General features: G+C 41.3%; 1 protein-coding gene across 4 annotated transcripts in view; it reads left to right on the top strand.

Moving 5' to 3' along the window:
* The window catches only part of DOCK9 (dedicator of cytokinesis 9), a 289,698-nt gene that overhangs the window by 151,702 nt on the left and 110,692 nt on the right, over positions 1-27,304 (top strand). For all 4 annotated transcript variants that reach the window (XM_040425282.1, XM_040425284.1, XM_040425283.1 and 1 more), the window contains exons 9-13: positions 1,636-1,697; positions 13,501-13,575; positions 14,055-14,195; positions 19,385-19,588; positions 21,608-21,730. In XM_040425282.1, coding sequence (XP_040281216.1) covers positions 1,636-1,697; positions 13,501-13,575; positions 14,055-14,195; positions 19,385-19,588; positions 21,608-21,730 — 605 coding nt within the window. The remainder of the gene's footprint in view (positions 1-1,635; positions 1,698-13,500; positions 13,576-14,054; positions 14,196-19,384; positions 19,589-21,607; positions 21,731-27,304) is intronic.

Genomic DNA, 27,304 nt, shown 5'->3' on the forward strand with positions numbered 1-27,304 from the left:
ATTTTGCGCCTTGGTTTTTCCACACGCTTCTTGCGACCCTGTTGACTATTTTGAATGAAACGCTTGATTGTTCGATGATCACGCTTCAGAAGCTTTGCAATTTTAAGAGTGCTGCATCCCTCTGCAAGATATCTCACTATTTTTGACTTTTCTGAGCCTGTCAAGTCCTTCTTTTGACCCATTTTGCCAAAGGAAAGGAAGTTGCCTAATAATTATGCACACCTAATATAGGGTGTTGATGTCATTAGACCACACCCCTTCTCATTACAGAGATGCACATCACCTAATATGCTTAATTGGTAGTAGGCTTTCGAGCCTATACAGCTTGGAGTAAGACAACATGCATAAAGAGGATGATGTGGTCAAAATACTCATTTGCCTAATAATTCTGCACGCAGTGTATGCCTTTTAAATCCTTGTTCTCTGCATTCCAAAGACATGCTATGATTAAGAAAAAGTAGTTTGAAACGCGTTTGCATTCATTTTATAAAGATGTACTTTTTAACCCCTTTGAAAAGATAAAGTTGCTGCGACTACCGATCCTATCGGCGTGCTGGAATATTTCTGTTACTTATTGTAAATTTGTCTTGTTCTTTGTGAAAAATGCCGCAAATGTTAGAAAATGCTTTTTCAAAAAGTCACCTCCTCAGCCAATGCAGATGTTACTGCAGTCGTTGGTTTACGGTGTGCTACAGATTGGCTGTGACAGTCACACGCCATCATGGCACATCATCGCTGGCAGCCTGTGAACACAAACAGGGGAGTACCTGTGCTGGACGGGCAAGTGATTAAACAGTTTAAGTGTTATTTGTTGCTTTCTTTCAATTGTGGCTCTTGACCCCCTAAGAACTGGACACCCCCAATATGAAAAGCCAGTCTTGATATTTTAGTTGGCCATGATTTTGGGGCTGTTTTTGTACTGTCTTAAGACTGTATTAGACCAGCAGATAATCTGGCAGGTCATCAGTAACGAGCAATCGTAGGAGCACTCGTTGGCTATGATCTGGCGGTGTAATACTGCTGCCGATTTGCCCAAGGAACGAGCAAACACTTGTTCATCGGGCAATAAAGATTTTTAAACCAGCTTATAAATCATCATTTGCCAGCGGCAGATCGTGCTGTCTAATCACGATCTGCTGCCAGCAAACAACTGGTCAGTATGGGGACGAGTAATGGCATGAACTGAGGAGGAGATCACTGCATGTAATAGCAGCAGTCTCCTCCACTACTGAGCAGGCGATTGCCGGGAAGGAACGCTTTCCTCCTGACAATCACCTGCTACTTCCCTGTATGTAATACAGCCTTTACACAATGGTGGTTTAGCAGACACTCATTGGACTCCGTGCTCTTCTGTATGCCACCTCGCACACACAATTGCTCTGTATGAGGCCTAAGACTCTGTTCATACTGGCGCCGTTGCTTCCTTTATTCATTGTGTCAGTGCATCCTGACTGATCTTGTTGACCTGTCTGTCAGGTTTCATTTGCCACTGTGAACATTGTTGTGCATTTCATGGAGTGGAGCAGATTTAGCAGTGTGTCTCACTCTCCACGCTTGGGTTAGAAATGTTTTCATAGATTTTTCAGTATTTATCTTTCCCTGAGATATATGTATTTTCTGCCTGTAATTTTTCAGATGACGAGCAGAGCAAGTTTGACACTTCATCATCTAGCATTGATAGTTACCTCCCAGAGAAGGTAGGTATTGTACATTTATTGGGATTTAATAGTATTATCAATATCATTTATTCATAGTAACAAATGCTTAAAGCCACGTTCACATGTGCGCTAGTTATTTCTGTTCTGAGAAACTACCAACGGAGCTGAACAGACAACATTGACTGTAATGGAGTCCGTTCAGTTTCCGTTTAGGTATCTGCTTTTTTAGTGTTAACGTCAAGCATGCAGGACTTTATGGTCTGCTCTTTTTGAGATCCTCCATCACAGGTGTGAACATCCCCTAATGCACACCTTGTGCCCTGGTGGTGGTTTGGCATACGGTTGTATATAGATCAGTCCGGTGATGTTGGATGATGAATGGTGAGAACACCCACGCTGCACCTTATTAGACAGCTGTTTACCGGACTCGGCCAAACAATAGCTATCCGTCTTCAAGCAGCAGCTATTTTACACGTTACTCATTGTTCATATCCATTTACCCGGGAAGATTCTCATTAGTTACTGTTGTATCTTCTGGCAAATTGTCTCATCTGCTGGAAATCCAACACAGCAGATCATTTTGAATACATTTGTCTGATTTGACTAAGCGTGACCAATTAATGTCAACAGCGTGAAAAGGTCAAAATCACATTTCAGCCTCCTATTATCTTATGTCTTTTATCTTTCTTTGGAATGTGACACTTTTTTCAAGCTAAAGTAGAAGATATGAAAAATAAGGGTTTTGTGTAACATTTGGTAATGCACACTAAGGGCTTGTGCACATGGCCGTTGCCTGGCTGTTCCCGTATTGCAGTCCGCAATATGTGGGCACCAGCCGTGTGTGTCCCGCATCATGAATGCAGACCCAGATCCACAATCTGGAAGCTGCGATGCGGAACGGAGGCACATAACTCCACAGAAGCACTATGGAGTGCTTCTGTGGGGTTTCTCTCCGTACCTCCACACCGCAAAAAAATAAATAAAATGTTCACGTTAAATGGGTCTGTATCCATCTGCGGCAACCGCACAGATGTTGCCCGTGCATTGGGGACCGCAAATTGCAGTCCCCAATACACGGAATGTTGGTGTGCATGAGCCCTAATGGTAACTTTGTCCAGTGAAGTGAAGAGCAGTAATTATAATATAATATATAGATCCATAAGAAAACTGTGGCAGCACTCCCTTGAAAGCTGTATAGGATGTAGGGTGCCCGCGATAGTCCCTCGATTCAGGACGGAAGACAACAAAGAAAGTTCGCAGCACTCCTTGAAAGATAAAATGTGCTCTTTTATTCACACATATCAAGTGACAACGTTTCGGTTCTCTCACAGAACCTTTCTCAAGTCAGGTACCTGACTTGAGAAAGGTTCTGTGAGAGAACCGAAACGTTGTCACTTGATATGTGTGAACATATATATATATATGAAAGTTCACAGCACTCCTTGAAAGATAAAATGTGCTCTTTTGTTCACACATATCAAGTGACAACGTTTCGGTTCTCTCACAGAACCTTTCTCAAGTCAGGTACCTGACTTGAGAAAGGTTCTGTGAGAGAACCGAAACGTTGTCACTTGATATGTGTGAACAAAAGAGCACATTTTATCTTTCAAGGAGTGCTGTGAACTTTCATATATATATATATATATATATATTATCTATATATCTATATATATCAGTACAGACCAAAAGTTTGGAAACACCTTCTCATTCAAAGAGTTTTCTTTATTTTCATGACTATGAAAATTGTAGATTCACACTGAAGGCATCAAAACTATGAATTAACACATGTGGAATTATATACATAACAAACAAGTGTGAAACAACTGAAAATATGTCATATTCTAGGTTCTTCAAAGTAGCCACCTTTTGCTTTGATTACTGCTTTGCACACTCTTGGCATTCTCTTCATGAGCTTCAAGAGGTAGTCCCCTGAAATGGTTTTCACTTCACAGGTGTGCCCTGTCAGGTTTAATAAATGGGATTTCTTGCCTTATAAATGGGGTTGGGACCATCAGTTGCGTTGAGGAGAAGTCAGGTGGATACACAGCTGATAGTCCTACTGAATAGACTGTTAGAATTGGTATTATGGCAAGAAAAAAGCAGCTAAGTAAAGAAAAACGAGTGGCCATCATTACTTTAAGAAATGAAGGTCAGTCAGCCGAAAAATTGGGAAAACTTTGAAAGTAAGGGCTATTTGACCATGAAGGAGAGTGATGGGGTGCTGCACCAGATGACCTGGCCTCCACAGTCACCGGACCAGAACCCAATCGAGATGGTTTGGGGTGAGCTGGACCGCAGAGGGAAAGGCAAAAGGGCCAACAAGTTCTAAGCATCTCTGGGAACTCCTTCAAGACTGTTGGAAGACCATTTCAGGGGACTACCTCTTGAAGCTCATCAAGAGAATGCCAAGAGTGTGCAAAGCAATAATCAAAGCAAAAGGTGGCTACTTTGAAGAACCTAGAATATGACATATTTTCAGTTCTTTCACACTTTTATGTATATAATTCCACATGTGTTAATTCATAGTATAATATTAGCAAATTTTCTTTGTTTAATAATCTACATTGTGTAGCACAGCGTAATTTACACCCACTTTAAATTCAGATTTCATTCAATTATGTTTTCTAATTTATTATGTTATTGTACAGATTAGTCATCCTGTGAGAGGTTTTGAAATATAAACTATTTTTCAGGTTTTCTGAGTTTTCTGTCCTAAATCTAGAGAAATTGGGTTTGTTATTAGATATTTCATGTCCAGGAAGGAGACTGGTTTCTGAGGTAATTGTTTTCAATCTCCTCTGCTCCACAGCAGATAAATGTGGTTAATCTAAAGCACTCTTTGTTTATTAGGAGCCTGAAACCTTCTGGAAGCGTTGTGCCTGCCAGGTTCACACAGCCTGCAGCCCACCAGTGTTTCTCTTAGATGTTCCTATCCAGTTACAGTGTAGTAACTTACACAGGCCAGCCAATGCTCTCTTCTGACACGTCTGATATGTCAGAAGATCGCTCTAGATGGAATTTCTTGTTCATTTTCACAAGGATTTGGCTTATTTCAGAACCTGGATCTGCATGGGTAGCGATTCAGTTATTGGCGCTGTGTTTGACAATGGCGCTAATGGAAAGAGAAATTCACAGCAGCCAAGAAATCTGCAGCACTTGAGTGACTATATCATTAAGTCAGTGTAGATCAGACTTTCTAGGGAATTTTGTTAAATGCAGATGAGTAAGTGTGTTACTAGAAAGGTGTATATAGAGGCATTCAGATCTATGAGATATAAGCAAGGTTGCTCTATTTCTTCTATCAACTAACGGGAGGACTCATTGGAGAAAAGATTAGAGGTAGAAATTATTCATTTCTCCAAGTAGATCACACAGTGCAGCCTTTTAGTTATGTTTTACATCATTTAGCATAGAACAGTACCTGAAGATAAAATAAAAAAGAATAAAACATAGCTGCTTGAAAGACAAAACCATTTGAAGCTAAAATGAAGAGTGGATCACAATATCAATGTTTTTATTGCTCCAATGTATCTACAATAGAAAATAACATAACATCACAAATTATCAGTTATAACGTGTCTTTGCATTTTGTGTCAACAGCCTCCATGCCAACCTATATCTGTCCATGGCTCTGTACTACTACTGTGTGTAGTATGATCCAGCACTTGTATGCTACTATAATCATCCGTTTATGTGGAGGACATAACTGATGACTGCAGTGTCTGACTACACTGAGTTTATTTGAAGTCTGTAACCATGGAGACCTGCAGATCTACTTAGGAGCTACAGACACAAACTGTAGATTTTTTCTTATGTTGCTTCGTTTTTTTAATGTTATATTAGATGCTTTGAGAGAATAAAAAGTTGGTTATAAAAGTGCATATAGCGTTTAATTAAATAGTATTTTAGTGCCACATTTTGGATGCAGTAATTTGGCTCTGCCATTCTTTCATATTCAGCATGGTAGTTTATAAAGGTGTTTTATTATTCAGGACGTGTTGCATGTGCTCACCCTCTTATGAAAGTTACAGATATTAAGTGAATGTTATAATGTTCATTTGTTGCCCATTATGATATACACTGAGAACAGTGTGTGGAGTATTGTGTAATCCTTCCCTTAAGATATGGCGGAAACAGCCATGGTAAATTTCAACCTTCAAAATGAAAAAGTAAAACGCCTGAATTTCCTTGATAAGCTTCCCACTGACAATGCTTAGAAGTAGTGCCAACTTTTGGATTTTTTCAGACTGCCTGCTGTTGACCATCTCAGATATTAGTGAGAGGCTTGGTTAAGCCACCAAAGGTGGCCAGAGAGACATTCTGTCTGGAGATTTTTAAATTTTTTTTGTACTTTTTTTCTTCATTTTAAATGTAAGCGTTTTGTAGCTGAAGCAGAATCAATTGCTTCTTTTGGTTCTAGGACTGAATTTGATTAAATTCTCATATTTTTTAATACATTAGGGTTCATTCATGTGTGTCAGCTTCATCTCCCAGGCCATACGTGGATCTCCTGTCCCGAGCTGTGTCATAGTAATTTATGATGCACCCAGTTGGTATCTGAATGCTGGGCTATTGCAGGGTGTCGACTCCATAAATATGCTTGGTTTGGCCAAGTGTGTATGTGCTTTTATTGAAGAGGGAGCAAAAGGCAGATGCCAGACACCTCTTGCAGCAATTTATCTCCGAGAAGAAGTAAAGGATTTGTTAAAATAATTCAATTTGCCATATCCTTTCCTCCCATGAGATCATTAGTCGGGGACAGTCAGGAGCTTCAAACTAAAACAATGGGCTTGGCCAACAATACGCTAGTGGGGGGTTAAAACACTGTTATGCTAGCCATAGTTGTATGACAGTTATTAACCAAAGGCAGTGTTCTGTGACCATCAAGATCTTTAAGCTGCTATTACGTGTGTGCATTAGCGACTGTAGTTGTCACTCACAAATTACCGGGATCTTCCAGCTGCACTTGGACTTCAATTTGCACGTCCAGGTGCCGCTCCGCTATTGGTAGTACAAACAAGCGCTACTCATGATCACTACTGCTTGTGTAATAGCTCCCTTAGGATTTGCTGGTCGATTTGGTTTGCTGTGTGAAAAAAAAGAAAATGAACTGCAGGTGTCCAAAGAGAACAAGGAAAAACCTCAAAAATTCTTTAAATATATAAATGCTAAATACCAAGTTCAGAACAGATGGGCCCCCTAAACGGTGCCAGTGTGAAGTTAGTCACTGAGGATCAGCAAAGGGCAGAGCTACTGGATGTTTTTTTTTTTAGCTGTGTATATGCAAAAGAAGAGAAAGGAACTGATGTAGGTGGTACCAGGGCTGTTAGTACATCAAAGTTAAAGGACTGTGCTGCTCTCCTGGAATCCACAAACAAGGAGGATAAGTCAGATGCCAGATCCTTCCTCCATTTCTCCTTCCTTATGTTCTCAAACATTGCTACTATATCCCGGTGCAGTGCCTCTCCACAGTTTTTTCCACGTCCAATCAGGCAGCAAAAATTAGTGAAGCACTTTAGGCTTAAAGATGAATTTATTCTACTCGTGAGAGTCGATTAAAACAAGGCATATCAGACATAAAATTCCGGTTTCCCAGAGTCTGCCCTCTCTGTATATTTTTACTGTATATTTTACAAGTACTGTTAGTACATCCAGTAATATACTAAATTGGCCAACTGTAGATATGGTCCAAACAAAGCTAAATAAAGTGAATGTGAACAAGGCTCCAGGTCTAGAAGGATTAAACTCTGTTCTTAAGGAACTCTGTTCAGTTATTGCTGTGCCGTTGTTCATAATTTATTGAGATTCTCTAATGAGTACCACAGTGCCAAGCGACTGACGCAAGGCAAATGTGGGTCCATTTTCTAAAAGTCCTCAAGTTCCCCAAGTAATTATAGATCAGTAAGTTTAATTTTCATTGTGGGAAAAGTGTTTAAAGTCCCTATATACAGGAGTGTATGACTGTTAATAATATAAGTGATAGCCAATGCGAGTTTACCATGGACAGACGTTATCAGACTAACCTGATTTTGTTTTTATGAGGTGAGTTGAAGCCTGGGCAGAGGGAGCCCGTGGATACAGTATACTGTTCTTGGTTTTTGCAAAGGCATTTGATACTGCCATAGGTTTCACCCATTTTTTATTTCAGCACTCACAACCCCCTATTTTCATAAAGTAAAAATACCTGCTTTCGCAACTTTTTTAATTCTAGAATAAATGTGAACAAATGTAAAATTATCCATCTGGGTATAAATAATGTACATACATCATATGTCTTAGGGTACTTTCACACTTGCGTTGTTTGATTCCGGCAGGCAGTTCCGTTGCCTGAACTGCCTGCCTGATCAGGCAAACTGTATGCAAACATATGTCATTTTTTTCTGACTGATCAGGCATTTTTCAGACTGATCAGTCTGAAAAATGCCTGATCAGGCAGAAAATTGCATTGCAATACCGGATCCGTTTTTCCGGTGTCATCAGGCAAAACGGATCAGGTATTTATTTTTTTCTCATTTTTAGAGGTCTTCCGATATTTTGAATGCCGGATCCGGCATTTAGGCAAGTCTTCAGTTTTTTTCGCCAGAGATAAAACTGTAGCATGCTACGGTTTTCTCTTTTGCCTGATCAGTCAAAATGACTGAACTGAAGACATCCTGATGCATCCTGAACGGATTAGGGCTCTTTCACACTTGCGTTGTCCGGATCCGGCGTGTACTCCATTTGCCGGAATTACACGCCGGATCTGGAAAAACGCAAGTGAACTGAAAGCATTTGAAGACGGATCCGTCTTCAAAATGCGTTCAGTGTTACTATGGCAGCCAGGACGCTATTAAAGTCCTGGCTGCCATAGTAGTAGTGGGGAGCGGGGGAGCAGTATACTTACTGTCCGTGCGGCTCCCGGGGCGCTCCAGAATTACGTCAGAGCGCCCCATGCGCATGGATGACGTGTCCATGTGATCACGTGATCCATGCGCGTGGGGCGCCCTGACGTCACTCTGGAGCGCCCAGGGAGCCGCACGGACTGTAAGTATACCGCTCCCCCGCTCCCCACTACACTTTACCATGGCTACCAGGACTTTAGCGTCTTGGCAGCCATGGTAACCATTCAGAAAAAGCTAAACATCGGATCCGGCAATGCGCCGAAACAACGTTTAGCTTAAGGCCGGATCCGGATTAATGCCTTTCAATGGGCATTAATTCCGGATCCGGCCTTGCGGCAAGTGTTCAGGATTTTTGGCCGGAGCAAAAAGCGCAGCATGCTGCGGTATTTTTTCCGGCCAAAAAACGTTCCGGTCCGGAACTGAAGACATCCTGATGCATCCTGAATGGATTTCTCTCCATTCAGAATGCATTAGGATAAAACTGATCAGGATTCTTCCGGCATAGAGCCCCGACGACGGAACTCTATGCCGGAAGAAAAGAACGCAAGTGTGAAAGAGCCCTTACTCTTCAGAATGCATGGGAATATGCCTGATCAGTTCTTTTCCAGTATAGAGCCCCTGTGACGGATCTCTATGCCGGAAAAGAAAAACGCTAATGTGAAAGTAGCCTAAGGGGATGTAACACTGGGAAAGTCACTTATAGAGAAGGATTTGGGTGTCATTGTAGATCATAGATTAAATAACAGCATAAAATGTCAATCAGATGCTTCTAAGGCTACCAGGATATTGTCATGTATTAAACGAGGCATGGACTCACGGGACAGGGATATAATACTACCACTTTACAAAGATTTTTTTGTGGCCTCATCTGCAATATGCAGTTCAGTTCTGGGCACCAGTCCATAGAAAGGATAACCTGGTGCTGGAAACAGTACAAAAAGAGCAACAAAACTGATTAGGGGCATGGTGGGTCTTAGCTATGAGGAAAGAATAAATTAAATTTATATGTTCTTCAGAAGAATATTTATTCTGAGAAGGAACATGATAACCTATATAAATACATAAATGTACAAAAAAGCTGTTCCATGTAAAATCCCCTCAAAAGTCAAGGGGCACTACCTTTGTCTGGAGAAGAAAAAATTCAGTCTCCAGAGGAGACACAGCTTAAGTACTGTTAATCTGTGGACGTGGTAACGGCAGGGACAGTAGTTGTTTTTTTTTGTTTTTTTTTAAAGGGTGAGGAATTCTTAGAATTAAATAACATTAATGGTTATGAAAATGAGTAGAATTCTAATCTCTAGCTCCCTTCCCTTATTTTGCATCCCCTCCCATCCCTTGGTTGAACTTCATGGACCCATGTCTTTTTTTCAGCCGTACTATGTAAAATTATTAAAGAGAATGCTGGTGTGAAGTAAACCTATGAAGTTTACGTCAAAACATCCTAGATGCAGTGGGATATTCTAAAAAGATGAATATCTCTGTGTTGAAACATAAAAATGGGAAGCTGTCACTGTGGTGACTGATATAACAGAGCGGAAAGGTTTTTAGTCAGATGAAAAGACCCTCAGGCAGCAGAGTAGACATTGTAATGATACTATGGGATTTCCCTGACCTCCTAAATTCACATAGTAAAGAGGCTAATATCCGGTGAAACTTCATCAGACATTAGATTAAAGTTGCAATGTAAAAGCATATTATCTTCTAATTTCTCAGTTTTAGAGAACATTGGGAATGCTCCGTTATGTTCGGTGAAGTTAAATTGCTGTTAGGTAAAGTTAAAAGTGATTGTAAGAGACTGGAAAAAATGGTGACTTCCTTTCAGAAACCGTACCTCTCTTGTTGGTGTACACTAGTGTTGAGCGAAGCGAGCTTCGGATGCTTCATCTGAAGTCGATTCGTTCAAAACTTTGGAATAATAATGTATGGACATTTGTCTCCATACAGTATTAGACTGTATGGGCTCCAATGAGCCAAAGTTAGTTATTCACCAAGTCGCGCGTGACTTTGTTGAATAACTTCAGTAGTTGATTTATAAAGTGGAAAACCACTTTAAAAATTAAAATCGAACTCTGCTTTGGTTCCGACTAGCTCAGCACTAGGGTACACTGTGTGGTATTGGTGGTATTGCAGCACAGCCCCTTTTAAAATATGGCTGGAAGGAACCAGATATGGTATTTTTTCTCCCTTTTTACACGGGCCAATAATTCGGGCAGTTATCAGGAACCAGCATTCATGAGTCACATAAAACCATAGTTTGGTGTCAGCAGATCAGCGTTTGCCTGCACACAATGATTCTCTTTTGCGTTGATGCATAATGTCTGATGACATAACATTAATAACTTTAAATTGATGGCAGAGATTGTATTGAAAAATAAACGTGAAGATTATCCCTCAAATCAGCAGTTTTCTCTTCCTCTGTGGCCCCTTCCACCTTTCTTCACAGTACACTTGTGTACAAAACAATGTCATATTTCACAGTTTTTCCTCATATTCTTTATTGCCACCCAAGTACATACTTCAGCTGACTCGTAATTCTCCACCACTTCCCCACCAAAGCCCTAGTTCAGAGGGTCATAGATTTCAATTGTGGTTAAACTAATGCTGGAAGTGCAGTACTGCAGTCGTCTTTGGTTTGGACAGGACTTCCACATCTGGAATTAAGCAAACATTTCCATTATGGCATGACCCTGTTTTAATTTAAAAAAAATTAAAACACTATGCTGTATACTTATCAACACATAGAAGATCGGTTCTATTATGGTCTGGCAAACCTGAACATTGCTGGATGGCTTAATGAATAGCAGAAGGAAAGTAGCTTTAATTTGTTGTTAGATATGATCTTAATTATGTTTTAATTACCCCCTGCTATTCCTAACAGTTACTTTATAAAAATAAACATTTGTTTTAATTTTCATGATTCTATAAACAGGTGAATGCAGTATTCAGATTACGGGATTTAAAGGGGTTATCCAATTTCACAACACCCCCCCCATATGCCGGGTCCCTCACCGGTAATATACTTACCCCGCTCCTGGTCCCCGTACAGCCGCTGCTGCTTCTCCCTGTACACAGATGAAAACATCCGGTGTCGGGGGGGCAGGGAGCACCCAATTGCAGATGGGGACGAGCCTCCCTAGCATTGCGGGTGATGCTAGGGAGGCTCGTGCCCGTCCCCACCTGCCATTGCCTGCTTCTCTACCGACACTGGATGTTTTCATCCATGTACAGGCAGAAGGAGCGGGGTAAGTATATTACCTGTGAGGGGCCCAGCATATGGGGGCGGCTGTTTATGAATTGGAAAACCCATTTAATCATAGTATCGGTCTAAATTTCCTAAGCCTCATAATCATACTGGTCCACCTAGAAGGTAGCTAGTGTCTGCATCTCCTATCTAGGGTTCCATGCTTTCTGAATGATCCACCTCTTGTCCATGACTAAAGGCTGTATTACACTGGCCACTCATTTGGCCAATAATCGCTTACAAACATTTGCATAAACTTTTGTTAGCGATGTAGTGTAGTGATCTTGTAGTGTAATACAGCCTCCAATGAACAAGCAAATGCTCATTCATCGGGCAATTTAGATTTTTAGGCATGCTGTCCATTAGTGTTCTGCTGCCGGCAAACCCATGCTGTGGAGGAGAATGCTGCATGTAATAGCAGTGGTCTCCTCCGCTAGCTAGCAAGCGATTGCTGGCAGGGCAACGCCTTCCCTCTTGACAATCGCTTGCTGATCTGCCTGTGTGTTACAGGCTATACATTTGGTCCGTCCTCACACTGTATTAGCCATGTGTGCTTTTAGACCCCAGCTAGGGCAAGATTGCCTTTAAGTTTTAAATCCACCATTGTTCCCATAAAGATATCCAAAGGCTACATTCACACGTCAGTGTTTTTCTATATCCCGATTTTCGGTCCGTTTTTTGCGGATCCGTTGTTCCTGAAAATGTTTCCGTATGTCATCCGTTTTTTTGCGGATCCGCAAAAAACTGAAACATGTATAAATTTCAATAAGCAAATAAAGTTGTTTGGATTTCTTTTAAAAAAAAAATATAAATAAATTTAAATGTAATTTCCAGCAACGGAATCCGCATAAAACGGATGACATACGTAATGACATCCGAATGTCTTCCGTTTTTTGCGGATCCATTGACTTTGTATTGTACCAGGATCCGAATTTTGCGGAAAAGAATAGGACATGTTTTATATTTAAACGGACATGCGGAACGGAACAACGGAAACGGACAGCACACATTGTGCTGTCCGATTTTTTACAGGACCCATTGAAAATGAATGAGTCCAGATCTGTTCCGCAAAAAACTGAACAGATCAGGAAAGAAAAAACGGACGTGTGAATGGACCCTAATTCTGATCAATCTATCTGCAGTTTCCCAGTGCAGGATCACAGCATGATAAAGTTATATACTGGCACAGTTCAGTTTAGAGCCAATTGATTTCTCATTTGATATCCTCATTAAGCAAACATACTGATGTGCCAACAATTGTCTGATAGTGCTGTAGTGAATTATTTTGTCTTCCCTGTGTGCAGACTAATACATTCAGATTTTGTATGTATTCTTATTAATTATGATGTCAGTACATAATTCTGGTCCTGCAGAATGTATGATATAACATCGGGCATTAGGCCCACTGTCTTTAACCACTGACCCACAAAAGTTACTCTTGTGCCTGACCATCATGTTGTGTTGGAAAATGTAGTCAGAAGATGAACAGTCGCTAAAATGCAGTTATCTTCTGACCACACAAGTAAGGTTCAGTGGTGGCCAGAAGTGATTTTGTCCCTTCACTACATAGTCCAGTGGTTGCTATGTGACTTAATAATCTGTTGGCCAACTTTTCTGTGGAATTCATGAATTGTTCTTTATTGTATATGACATTTATGAAAATGTTGCATGATGTGTGGAAAAAAAATTATATCTGTATATTATATCTATATCTATACAGAGTGGAAGAGAAACAGAAGCCAAATTGAAAAATGAAAGCAGGGTGAAGCTTTTTGCTTTGGATTCAGATACACAGGTAATACCATGTGCACAGATCATGACCCCATGTAGCTTACCAAGCACAGCGCTATGCAGTGGATAGCAGCTTTGTTTGGTATGATTGGTGGGGGTGCCAGGAGTCGGACCCTCACTGATCAGATATTGATGACCTATCCTGAGGATAGCTCATCGATATCAAATTCTGGGACAATCCGTTTAAATAGACCCACATTGATTATTTGCCTTTGGTGTGATTCCAAAGACTTGAATGTGATTTTGCTCAGAAAGACTTTCCTCTTAAAACATTGGCGCCATTATTTATTCTGTATGTTTGTAGCTCTTTCAGGTTGAGTACACTGATATAGTTACATCACCCACATATTATTATTTAATGTACGGTAGTTTTGGAATAAATATGGCCACTATTTTTTCTGTTGTATAGCAAGCAGACCTTGACCACTGTCCCCTTTGTCATGTATTTTATTATTTATTTGGCAATCTCTTTTCTGTTTCTAGAAACTTGACTTTTCAGGAATTGAACCAGAGATAAAACCCTTTGAGGAGAAATTTGGGAAAAGGATATTAGTGAAATGCAATGAACTGTCTTTCAATCTTCAGTGTTGTGTGGCAGAAAATGAAGAGGGGCCGACAACAAACGTAAGATTTCGTTTTTTCTTCTAAGCTTTAAAGGAATACGGAACACAGAAAATACATGAAGAAAAAATTCTATTACTTGCTCCTTTCACGTCCTCTATTCTCTTAGTCTTAGGCTCCATTCACACGTCCGTAGTGTGTTTTGCGGACCGCACATCGTCGGCACTAATAGAGTGCAATTGCGGACAAGAATCGGACATGTTCTATTTTTTTCGGGAACGGAAATGCGGACATTGTGTGGCCCCATAGAAATGAATGGGTCCACAAAATGCGGAACGAAATTGTCTTGTTTTACAGTTAAAACTGCAAATATACTGTAGAAAGAAATGTCTCTGTGTTCCCCCTCTCCTCCTCCCAGTCCAGTGACCAGCTGTAAGACAAGTGGTTGCAGTAGGAGCCTCCCTGCTGTGTCCTGTCTGCATCCCCTTGGCTAAGCCTCACCTCTCAGTCTTCAGCCATATATTAAGTAGATGAGCAGTCGATTAACCTCTTTTTTTTTTTTTTTTCTCAGCAGAATAAAAAAAAATAATCTTGGCATTTGTTGCTAGGTTTAGTGTTCCTTTCATTATTTTGTGGCACTTGTGACTTTTGTGTTATGCATTGAAAAAGGGCCAACAGATGATCAGCTCAGGACTCACAGGAGGTATTTAGAATAAAAATAGTCTCAGATTACATTCAGACAGCACTTGAAAAACCAGTACACTTCTTAGGGGTAAGGTCTCATACACACAGGAACTTTTGTTTCCATCTCCGTTCCGTTTTTTTTTTTTTTGCGGCCCGTATACTATTCACTTCAAAGGAGCCGCAAAAAAAACACAATTGACTCCATGTGCATTCCATGTCTGCATGGCTGTTCCACAAAAAAAAGTACAGGCGTAGCTACCCAGCCATTTATTCTTCACTTGGATGTGGTGGGTGCTTCACTAAATGGAATAGGTGGCAGCGATCTATCCGATATGTATGCCTTTTTCTGTGGATATGCCATAAATACCGACGATGGTAGTACTGCTTTAAAACGCAGGCCATGAAAGATTTTGTATGCAAACATTGATCAAGAATTCCTCAACACTGCTGCACTTTGCAATAAATTCCGGTACCTTGGTATGATCATAGGAAATGATCCAGAGGGCTAGCGCCCTAGTTTATAGCTGGTTGAATTACATGGTATAATGAGGTATATAGAACATAAATACATGTCAAACTGTCACTACTTCAGATTCCAATACCTTGTAATATAGATTGTGTTAAAACTCTGTGTCTTAAATGTACTGGGGAGCTGTCCAAGCAGCATTGGGTCTATCCCCACAAGCTGTTAGGGTGCCTTTCACATGCTGCGGATTTATTGCAGAACTGTCCGCCACTAAAAATCCACAGCTCTGTACAGCCATTATCATCACTCATTGTCTTAAGTGTAGCTTGTGACCCAAGTTCCCTTATCAGCAGGGACGTGCACAGACATTTTGAAGGGCAGGGGCTTAAGTAAAAAAAAAAAGGGCGCTTGTCATAATTTCAAAAAATTGTGGTGGCTGACAGAAAACAGTGTGGTGCTTATAGAACAGACTACACTGTGTAGAGGTATACTGTATATTGTGTGGCACAGTGTATGCTATATGTGTATAACAAACATATTTCACATTAAAACTTACAATTACTTGGCTTGGCCCTTGGGGATCTCGGACGCCACTTCAACACTTTGGCTGGGGGGCTCGGTGGAGCTGATGTGTTTTATCCTAATGAGAAAGATTTCATAATAAGGATTTGGTAGAAGGGGCAGAGGGATAGCAGAGCAGGGAGAGGCTGGTGCTGCTACTAGGGGGTCATACCATGGGGGAGTAATAAAGCCCACCATAATGCCCCTCCCCAGTAGAAATAACTCTCCTTATAATAGACAGTGCAAAAAATACCCCCTTGTAATGCCCCCAGTTGAGCTAATGTTCCATTAGTGTCCCCCATAATGTGCCAGTATAAAATACCCCTATATAGTGCCCCCAGTAAATTCCCCATAGTGCTCCTCTCCCCCCTTCCTCCTAGTGCCCCCATAATGAACCAGTATAAAATGCCCCATATATAGTGCCCCAGTAGATGCTCTCAGTGTCCCCCATAGTTTGCAAGCATAAAATACCCTTTCTTAGGGCCCCCCAGAGATGACCCTATAGTACTCCTCTCCCTCCTTCCCCATAGTACCCACCATAATGTCCACCAGTATAAAATGCCACTGTACAGAGCCCTCCATATAACATACCCCTCAGTAAATGCCCCTATAGTGCTCACCAATAATGTGCCAGCAAGAAGTGCCCCCATAGTGCCACCTAATAATGAGCCAGTAAAAAGTGCCCCCAATGATGCCCTCCGGCTTTAATGTCACATTTCTCCCCCTCCATGTCACATCACCCCCTCCTTTTTACATCACCCCCTTCGTGTCACATTTCTCGCCCCCTCCATGGAAGCACTCCCCCCCCAATGGCACATTTATCCCCCTCCTTGGACCTGGCAGCAGAACATCTTACTTCCACCCCCCCAATGGCACATTTCTCCCCCTCCATGGGTCTGGCAGGAGGACATCTTCCTGCCAATGGCACATTTCTCCCCCTGCCCATGAGCCTGGCAGGAGGACATCTCCCCCCCCCCCCCCCCCCCCCCCCCAATGGCACATTTCCCCCCCATGGGCCTGGCAGGAGGACATCTTTCACCGCCCCCAATGGCGCATTTATCGCCCTCCCCATGGGCCTGGCAGGGGGACATCATCTTTCCCCCCTCCCCCCAATGGGACATTTCTCCCCCTCCCCATGAGCCTGGCAGGAGGACATCTGCTCTCCCCCCAATGGCACATTTCTCCCCCTCCCCATGGGCCTGGCAGGAGGACATCTTCCACCCCCCCCGTTCATTTTTCCAACCAACCCCCTCCAGTGGCAGTGGCACTCACAGTTTACAAGCACCGCAAGACACAAGCTCACTCTGCTCACAGACCGGTGACTGTAAGCTCAGCTCCACTGCTCCAGACAGGCTCCCTGCTCGCCACGCCGCCACACGTGACCAGTGACCTCGCTGACTGCAGCACTGAACACTGCAGCTTGAAAGCGCCGCACGGTCCCGGCACGCGCGGACTGGGCGGGCGCACGCACGGCACTTGAGTAAGTGGGGGGGAAAAAAAGGGGCCAGGGGCAGAAGGGGGCAGGGGCTCAAGCCCCCTTTGAGCCCTATGTGTGCACGTCCCTGCTTATCAGTATGTCTTTGGGGTATGGGAGGAAACCAGAGCACCCGGAGGAAACCCACACAAACACAGGGAGAACATACAAACTACATGCAGATGTTGTTCTCAGTTGGCTTCGAACCTAGGACCCCAGCGCTGCAAGGCACTAGTGCTACCCACTGAGCCGTCTATTTATACATAATACGTTTTTCCTGCTTACAGTCTTTGTGCCTGCTGTGTTGGTAGAGGTTTTATATATGTGCCATACATCCAAATTCTGGATTTGTATGAGCCTCTATGGCAGTCTTGTCTTTCATTCAGCATTCCAGCCTTGCGTGTTCTCAGCAGAGTCCTCCTACTGTGTGTGCAGACATCAGATCTGAGTCAAAACGCGTGGACCATGCATTTATTATGATGAAGGATCTTTTTGCTTCATAGAGCAGAAACACCAAAGACACACATTCGCTTTTTTTCTTCTTACTGTGTTCAGAGTGGTTGTGCCCCGTCAGAAAGGTTATTAGTTAAGTGGATATTTATCTACGACTTGCTGACATAAGATGTGCATTAACTTCTGAGCGGTCGCCGCTGCTCTGTGGTTGTTTTATTGTGTGTGAGCCTTTCCCTTGCACAGTATGTGCTTTGCAGACTCAACAGTTTGCTTGTTAATTATGCTTAACTAAGCGATAACAGGCAAAATGCTTACATACAAGCTGGTTATTCTGCATTGCCCATTTGCCGGGAACAACATTGAGCAGCATTTTATCTCTAGAAGGCAACGTACCTGGTACCTTCACTATGTCACCTACAAAATTCTGCCAGCTCCAGACCATAAATTTCCCAGCATTTCTCTATATCTATGATGACCGGCCTAGACATATACACTACTGTGAGAGTCATTGCTTTCAAGAAGAAGGTTCATAATGCATCTAAAATCCAAGCCGAGCGCAGGGTTGATGAGTTATCCAATGACTGTTTCGGTATACAGAGGGAAGCAGTAGTATTGTGCAGCACTTAGGGCCGAAGGATAGGGCATGGTTTTTACTTACTGCCATCTGCCATGGGGGCAAGGTTGGGACAGTGTCCTGTACAATAGGTGGTCAGCTAGTCCTACGGAAATCTTTATTTATCTAGTGCAGTGATGACCAACCTCTGGCATGCTGGGAAACTAGGACTCCCAGCATGCTCCATTCATTTCTATGGAGAACTGCCAAGCAGGTTTTCATTTTGGGAGTAGTAGTTTTAATACAACTAGAGTGCCGGAGGTTAGCCATCACAGATCTAGTGCATATGACCTACTTTAGTTTTTCCCACATCAGCATACTGTACAGTTTCTGGTGTAAAGACTACACCTACCTGCATACAAAGTACCAGAAGAAGCGCTACACATGTGTTGAGACAGCAGTCTGTGGACCAAGACCAGATTAGCTGTATTAAGATGTCTACATTGGGCAGATCCATTGTAGAACAGGTTAAGTTTAAATGTGGAATTCTTATTTTAGTATTTGGAAATGTTTGCTCTTCATTAGAGTTGGAAACATATATTTTAGTAGTATTTTTTTTATTATTAATAATATATAGTTTTTGCTGCCTAATGCCTCATTTACACAGGCCCAACGAGCAGGCAGTTATCAGGGATTTGCCTGGTTATCGGAGGAGCTGAGAGCAGCATTTACATGCAGCAATTACCTGTATGGGGAAGAGCGATTGCTACAGCCATACTGATTCATCATTTCTGGGTAGCAGATCCCTTCTTTCACAGGACAACCTGCTGCATAGAAATGATTATTTTACTCAAACACTTATTTGTTAGGTGATTGATAGCCACTTTATAGAGGGCAATTATTAGGAACGAACACTCCGAGGAACCGCTCCTTCCCCATAATTGCTCTGGCTTCCGACGCATATAAAGGGGCATTATTGCTTCAAAGCAAGCAATCAAAAAGAATAAATCTGTCAAATTCCTTTATAACTCTTTACCTCTTCACTTTTTTTTCCTGTTCAGGTTGAGCCATTCTTTGTTACACTATCCCTGTTTGACATCAAAGCCAACAAAAAGATTTCTGCAGACTTTCCTGTGGACTTGAACCATGCCTCCGTGAGGCAAATGACTGCCCTCCCTTCTCAGCAGCTTCTAAATGGCAGTGGGGACCTTGGACACAGAATTTTAGGGTCTATTCAGGAGTCAATGCTGCAGTTCCCCAAACAGGTATCCGTTAGTCTCTTTATGGGTTATTACATATTCCTGCAAAAACTGATGCACTTAAATAATTCAGGCTTGAAGTAGATTTGTAGCAGATAAGGAAATGCATCCGGAGACATAACTAAATAATTGAAGAATCTTTGCATTTCACATGAGTGCTCCTTGATATAAAGTAAACGCGTTGCTCAGTAAAGTGCGTATGGTCTGAAGTAATAGACAATGGAAAATAGGTTCTGATTGCTCCGGGGGTGGAAACTGCTTTCAGTTTATTATGTTTTCATTTGTGCTAATGCTACAGGTTGTTTTACCTTTTAATATGTTTTACAGCTAGGAAACTGTTTGTCTAATGCAGTCTCCTCCATGTGCTCCCTGCTGCTATGGTAGTACAATGCAGCTTGAATGTAATAGAGATGTATTCTCTATTAGCCCCTTCACCTGTTCTCAGGAGAGATGCGGCATTTGGCATTATTAAATCTGTTACTGAAGTGGAGCTTTACAAGTACTCTGGCTCCTGCTGTGATCTCCTATTGGTTGGGGATGCTGACATCCTTGTCAAAATAATTCAGGAAATCACAGCCCACTATGATGGTATAATGGTGGATGAAAGGGAAGCAGAAATCGGATAAGGATCAAAGTCTGTGTGTATACATTAATCTGTCTGTCTATATCTATCATCTATCTAATCGGTCTATCATCTATCTAATCAGTCTATCGATCTTCCATCTATCTAATCGGTCTATCTTCCATCTATCTAATCGGTCTATCTATCAATCATCTACTCTGTCTGTGTCGATCTATCATCTATCTAATCGGTCTATCTTCCGTCTATCTATCTTCCATCTATCTAATCGGTCTATCTTCCATCTATCTAATCGGTCTATCTATCAATCATCTATCTAATCGGTCTATCAATCATCTATCTAATCGGTCTATCTATCAATCATCTATCTAATCGGTCTATCAATCATCTATCTAATCGGTCTATCTATCAATCATCTATCTAATCGGTCTATCTATCTTCCATCTATCTAATCGGTCTATCTATCTTCCATCTATCTAATCGGTCTATCTATCTTCCATCTATCTAATCGGTCTATCTATCTTCCATCTATCTAATCGGTCTATCTATCTTCCATCTATCTAATCGGTCTATCTATCTTTCATCTATCTAATCGGTCTATCTATCTTCCATCTATCTAATCGGTCTATCTATCTTCCATCTATCTAATCGGTCTATCTATCTTCCATCTATCTAATCGGTCTATCTATCTTCCATCTATCTAATCGGTCTATCTATCTTCCATCTATCTAATCGGTCTATCTATCTTCCATCTATCTAATCGGTCTATCTATCTTCCATCTATCTAATCGGTCTATCTATCTTCCATCTATCTAATCGGTCTATCTATCTTCCATCTATCTATCACTTTTGTACCCTTACAGTTCACAGTAATAGGAAAAAGTATATTTACTGATAATATTGCTTACTACCAAGCTGCTTAGAACCTCAACTGAAATCCTACACATGACTGATTCAGTGCTTGGTTTGTGTGTTGGCTGTTTATATCAGATTTTTTACTATATTAGGACGGACACAATATCAGTATCTGTCAGCGTGCTAGTTCTGGTCTCCGCTCCCCTCCTCATCAGGCCTGAAGACTGTTGGCTAGTAGAGCAGACTGATGGAAATTACCAAAGTGACAGTAAATTGCTGTTATGGTAACTTGGTGAAAATTACTTTTTACTTTTTCCCGCCTGCAGTATCGCTTTATACAGTGTTGACTGTTTGCACAGCAGGGCAAGGTATAAAGTGATTTCCCCCCTTTCCTAATTGGACCAGTCATCTAGACTGCTGCTTATCCTGTTGCTTGACGTTCTCTACGTGTTCTCCCAGAAAAGATTGATGATTGAATGCAATATAAAAACTAGCAAGGTCCTTGCCTAGTGTTCATAGCACACATAAGGGCACAGTATAAGTAATATGAGCTCTAATTACTATTTCTGATTTTCGTTTTCATCATTCAGGGTATATTTTCTGTAACTTGTCCCCATCCTGATATCTTCTTGGTGGCCAGGATAGAAAAGGTCCTTCAAGGCAGCATTACTCATTGTGCAGAACCTTACATGAAGAGCTCAGACTCCGCCAAGGTATGTTATGATGACGCATGGAGTCGTTTGTTTCACAACACTTTCTTCAAGCAGAAAAGGCTTATATTATATTCACATATTCATATACTCCACCATCATCTTACTTTTACAGCCAGGAATACAGTTATTGACAAATTATCTGTCAATGCCAGTATATTCTGTCAAGCAACCAGATAAAGAGGCTTCTTGCAGTCACCCAAAGTAAACTTCATGTGGGAACTTTGAATTTTGGCCTTCCTGAAGCACACAAATATATAACAATTGCTAAACTAAGGGTTAAAATGGTTTCCATTCATATGTTAATACATCTGCTATATTGTTTGTTTTTTGCTGTCAGTGGACAGGCGTTGTATAACCTTTTAATAACTGGTGTGTGTATGAAAAAAATAAAAATAAATTGCACCTCCTAATATAAATTTGATTGGAGGACTCTGTGTCCAGGCAGCATAGACAGGGCTTGCAGCATTAACCACTTCACATCCAGGCCATTTCCCTCTTCCTGACAGAGCCTAATTTTGCAAATCTGACGTGTCAAGTTGTGGTAATAACTTTGGAACACTTTTACTTATCCAAGCCATTCTGAGATTGTTTTCTCGTGACACGTTGTACTTCATGACAGTGGTAAATTTGAGTCTATGTATTTCACCTTTATTTGTAAAATAATTTGCAATTTTCTAAATTTAAATTTCTCTGCTTTTAAAACAGAAAGTGATACCTCATAAAATATTTATTACTTAACATTCCCCATATGTCTACTTTATATTGGCATCATTTTGTAAATGTTATTTTAATTTTTTTAGGACGTTAGAAGGCTTAGAATTGAGCAATTCTTTAAATTTTTAAGAAAATTACCAAAACCCACTTTTTAAGTCCAGTACAGATCTGAAGTCACTTTGTGGGGCTTACATAGTGGAAACCCCCCATAAATGACCCAATTGTAGAAACCAAACCCCTCAAGTTACTCAAAACTGATTTTACAAACTTTATTAATCCTTTAGGTGTTCCACAAGAATTAAAGGAAAATGAAGATGACTTTTGTAAATTTCACTTTTTTGACAGATTTTCCATTTTAATCCATTAATTTCTTTAACACATCGAGGGTTAACAGCCAAACAAAACTCTATTACCCTGATTCTGTGGTTTACAGAAACACCCCACATGTGGTCATAAATTGATGTAAATGTATAAATTATATCAAGATCCGGTATACTGGAGGAAAAAAGTTTGGGGGGGGTGAGAGGTTACCTTTTAGTTTGGGGCTAGCTGACTAGCTTTAATGATCAGAATTTTGATCGAGTGGCCAATAAATAATGTAAAAAGAGTGACAGCTAGGGATCAGCTTTATTCATGTAAAAAAAAATTGTTCAGTATGTGACAGATATATTGTATCTTTATGTCAAACCTTGTCAATTTCTCATAATTCTGTAACATGCTTTTGGAATGAAAATTGCTAAAAGTTAATAAAGATTATATTTAAAAAAAAAAAAAATTGATGGGCACACGGCAGGGCGCAGAAGAAAAAGAGCGCCGTATGGTTTTTGGTAGGCAGATTTACCTGAACTGGTTTTTAGATGCCCTGTCCCATTTGAAGCCCCCCTGATGCACCCTTACAATAGAAACTCCCAAAAATGAACCCCAATTTTAGAAACTGGGGATAAGGTGCTAGTTTTATTGGTACTATTTTGGGGTATATATAATTTTTAATTGCTCTATATTAAATTTTTTGTGAGGCAAGGTAACCCAAAAATGGCTGTTTTGGCACTGTTTTTATTTTTTACAACATTCATCTGACAGGCTAGATCATGTGCTATTTTTATAGACCAAGTAGTTACGGACGCAATGATATCTATATGTCTACTTTCTTTGTTTGTTTCAGTTTTACATAATGAAGCATTTTTCCTGTCTCGCTCTGAGATGAGGAGGCTCGTCTCCTCAGAACTCCCTCAGTGCGCCTGCGCCGATGACATCACCGAAATAGAAGACGTCATCGGCGCAGGCGCGCTGAGGAGACGAGCCTCCTCATCTCAGAGCGCCTGCGCCGAATGAACACAGGCGCGCGATTTTTGAAATGCCGACAGGGCTGGCCGGAGGAGGAGATCCCGGCTGGCCCTGTCAATCAACACGACGAGGGGGCGGTTTTCTGCAGCAGCTACCAGCAAGTAGCCGCCCTACTTGCTGGTAGAGACCGAATTTACATATTATAAAACTTCGTTTTTGGAAGAAACTGCTGGATCAAAGTAAGTAACACCATTATATTTTCATAGATCGCAATATAACTAATTTAACTAGCCCAAAAAAAAAAAATCACTTTAGTGGGGTGACAGAAGCCCTTTAATTGGGGAGTTGATTTTTTTGACATGTGAAACCTTTTTTTTTTTTTTTTTTAAACACTTTATTGTTTTATTTTTTATTTTGCACTTTGCGTACCCCATTAGGTCATACAAGACCTCTGGGGGACCTTTTACCTTCACTTTTTTTTTTTAACCATTGATTTCTCCTATAACTGGGGCCAGAAAGGCTGATCAGCAGGGCTGATCGAGGTTTGTAGAAGACCCGACAGCTCCTGCACTCTCCCTGCCCCGGCGGTCGCATAGCGCTTCCTGATCTGTAAACCTAGTACTTGTTGAGCACTGTGTATGCAGCGATTTAGAAGGCAGAAACACCTGGGAACTGTCCCTGCCTTCTCTCTAGGGTGGCCTGCTGTTGCTGACAGCGGGCCCCCCGCTTGGCAGCTGCACGATTATCGTGCAGCTGCCATCTCTAATGGACGTTCCAGAACGTCCATTCAAAGAACAACATCCACCCATAGGATGTTTATATCCTATGGGCGGATGTGAAGTGGTTGATGGGGTTTTCCAGGATTTTAATAACAATGACCAACCCTCAGGATAGGTCATCAGTATCTGATCAGTGGGGGTCCGACACCTGGCACCCCGCCAATTATTTGTTTGAGAAGGCATCGGCACTCCCGTGAACGCTGCAGCCTTCTCTCAGCTTTCCCTAGGCCAGTGATGTCACATTCATCAGTCATGTGGCCTAGGCTCAGCTCAGCCCCATAGAAGTGAACAGGGCTGAGTGCGATACCAAGCACAGCCGCTATATAATGTACGGCGCTGTGCTTGGTGAAAACAGAGAAGGCTGTGGCGCTCACAGTAGCGCCGGTGCCTTCTCAAACAGCTGATGGGCAGGGTGTCTGGGTGTCCGCCCCCCACTGATCAGATACTGATGACCTATCCTGAGGATAGGTCATCAGTATTACAATCCCATGGAACCCCTTTTATCTAGGGTTTTTGCTGATCATTGATTGAGAAGAGGTAAGGAATTCGGTCAGCTGTTTGCTATTGTGCGTTTGCTAATGAGCCTAGCTCACTAAGGTGTTACATTTGTTGCTGGGGGAGGAGTTTGGGAAGGAGTGTGTGTATATATAGAGACAGACTCATTAGCTGGCCTAATTCATTAGCTGAAAGTACTAGCTTCAAGTACTACATTAAGTACTAGTAAAGAGATATTGCAGGAGATAGTCAGGAGGTAGGCTGGAAGGTGGAAACAATACAAAAAAAAAAAGGTAAGATTTGTTTGATTTAAAGTTACAAATTTTTTTTTTTTTTTTTTTCTCCTCTTTAAAATGGCACACTTGGTTCAGTGCAGGAATTGTTGTGCATTTATTTCATGTTCCACTCTTTGGAGATTCGGATGCTGTCAGATCTGTAGACAGTTCTCCTTACTGCAGCAGGAAATTGCATTTTTGAAAGCTGAAATATTTAAATTAGCTGTTAAACAAACTCCAGCTAGGACTGCTGCAATGCCACTGCCACAGAGGACCCCCAGAAATGGCAGATGGGTTAATGTAGGTTCTGGAAGTCTTAGAGTGGTGGATAGAAGACATGTCCCACAGTCGGTGGTTCTCCATAATTCATTTGCAGCACTCTCAGAATGTAAGGACAACATGGATATGGACTCAAGCACAGAGGGTGAGAAACCATCGACTCCTATGTCTAATGTATGCAACAAAAAAGATAAAGTGAAGTCTCAAAGGATGCAGCTGTTGCTGGGTGATTCAATCATAAGAAGTGTGGAGCTTAAAGAAGATGGTTTTGTGAGATGTCTCCCTGGGGCTACTGCTAGAAGAGATAGAAGACGTATTATTAATATTGTTAAGCAAGCAAAGCAGGAAGGGGACGTGGATGTTCTTGTCCATCTAGGGACAAATGACCTGGCTTGCAATGAAGTGTCAGAGGTGAAAAAATCTTTTATCACACTTGGTAATGACGTACAGGATTTTGCATCCACCATTTCATTTTCTGAAGTTCTGCCTGTGCATAATGTTCAGAATGATAGGCAGAGGCGCATAAAGGAGTTCAACATATGGCTTGGTAAATGGTGTCAAGAGCAAGGATTTGGCTTTGTTTCTCATGATAGCTCTACTTGGAATAGAAAGGAACTGTACAAAAAAGATGGTTTGCATCTTTCTCTCAAAGGAACAAATGTACTTAGTGAACAACTCCAAGAATTTGCGAAAGAGTATTTAAACTAGGAAGGGGGGGCAAAAGAGTGAAAATAAGAGTCCAATTGCCCCCCGAAACAATGCCAGAACAGGCCAGAAGCACTGAGGTTAAGAAATGATAAGCTCAGAGTCCTGTCTACAAATGCTCGCAGTTTAGGTAAAAAAATCAATGAACTTGGGTCAATAATGGCATCTGAGAATGTAGATTTAGTGGCTGTTACGGAGACATGGTTTAATGAAAGAAATGACTGGGACATAACCATACCAGGGTACTCTTTATACAGAAGAGACAGAGAAGGCAAGAAAGGAGGAGGAGTGGCCCTGTATGTGAAAGATAGCATTAAATCTAACCTAATACAAGTTGGTGAGGCCAACATAGAGTCAGTTTGGGTTACGTTGCAGTTTGCTAACCATGCAGTAACTCGTGTAGGTGTGATATATAGACCACCTGGTCAAGTTAAAGAACTAGATGATCTACTAGTTGAAGAAATAGCTAAAATGACAATGAAAGGAGAAGTTATCATTATGGGAGATTTCAATCTTCCAGATATAAACTGGAAAACCAAAATAGCAAGTTCTACCAGGAGTACAGATATTCTAAATTCCCTACTGGGGTTATCTCTACAACAAGTGGTTGAGGAGCCAACCCGGAGGGAGGCCATTTTGGATTTGGTATTCACAAACGGGGATTCGGTATATGATGTCATTGTAGGCGAAACCTTGGGATCTAGTGATCACCAGTCAGTGTGGTTTAATATAAGAACTGTGAAAGAGTCCCACCACACAAAAACAAAAGTTTTAGATTTTAGAAAAACAGACTTTTTCAAAAATGAAATTAGTCATAAATGAGTCCTTATCAGACTGGAACGGATTACATGGAGTCCAGGAGAAATGGGACTACTTAAAAGGTGCATTATTGAAGGCAACAGAAAATTGCATTAGATTCGTCAGTAAAAGCAAAAAAAGGAGGAGACCAATGTGGTACTCAGCAGAAGTGGCCCAAATCATTAAAAATAAAAAGCTAGCATTTTGTAATTATAAAAAAAACCAGAGCAATGAAGATAAGGAAA

The sequence above is a fragment of the Bufo bufo genome, chromosome 3 (assembly GCF_905171765.1).
Source record: "Bufo bufo chromosome 3, aBufBuf1.1, whole genome shotgun sequence".
In the NCBI taxonomy this organism is placed as follows: Eukaryota; Metazoa; Chordata; class Amphibia; order Anura; family Bufonidae; genus Bufo; species Bufo bufo.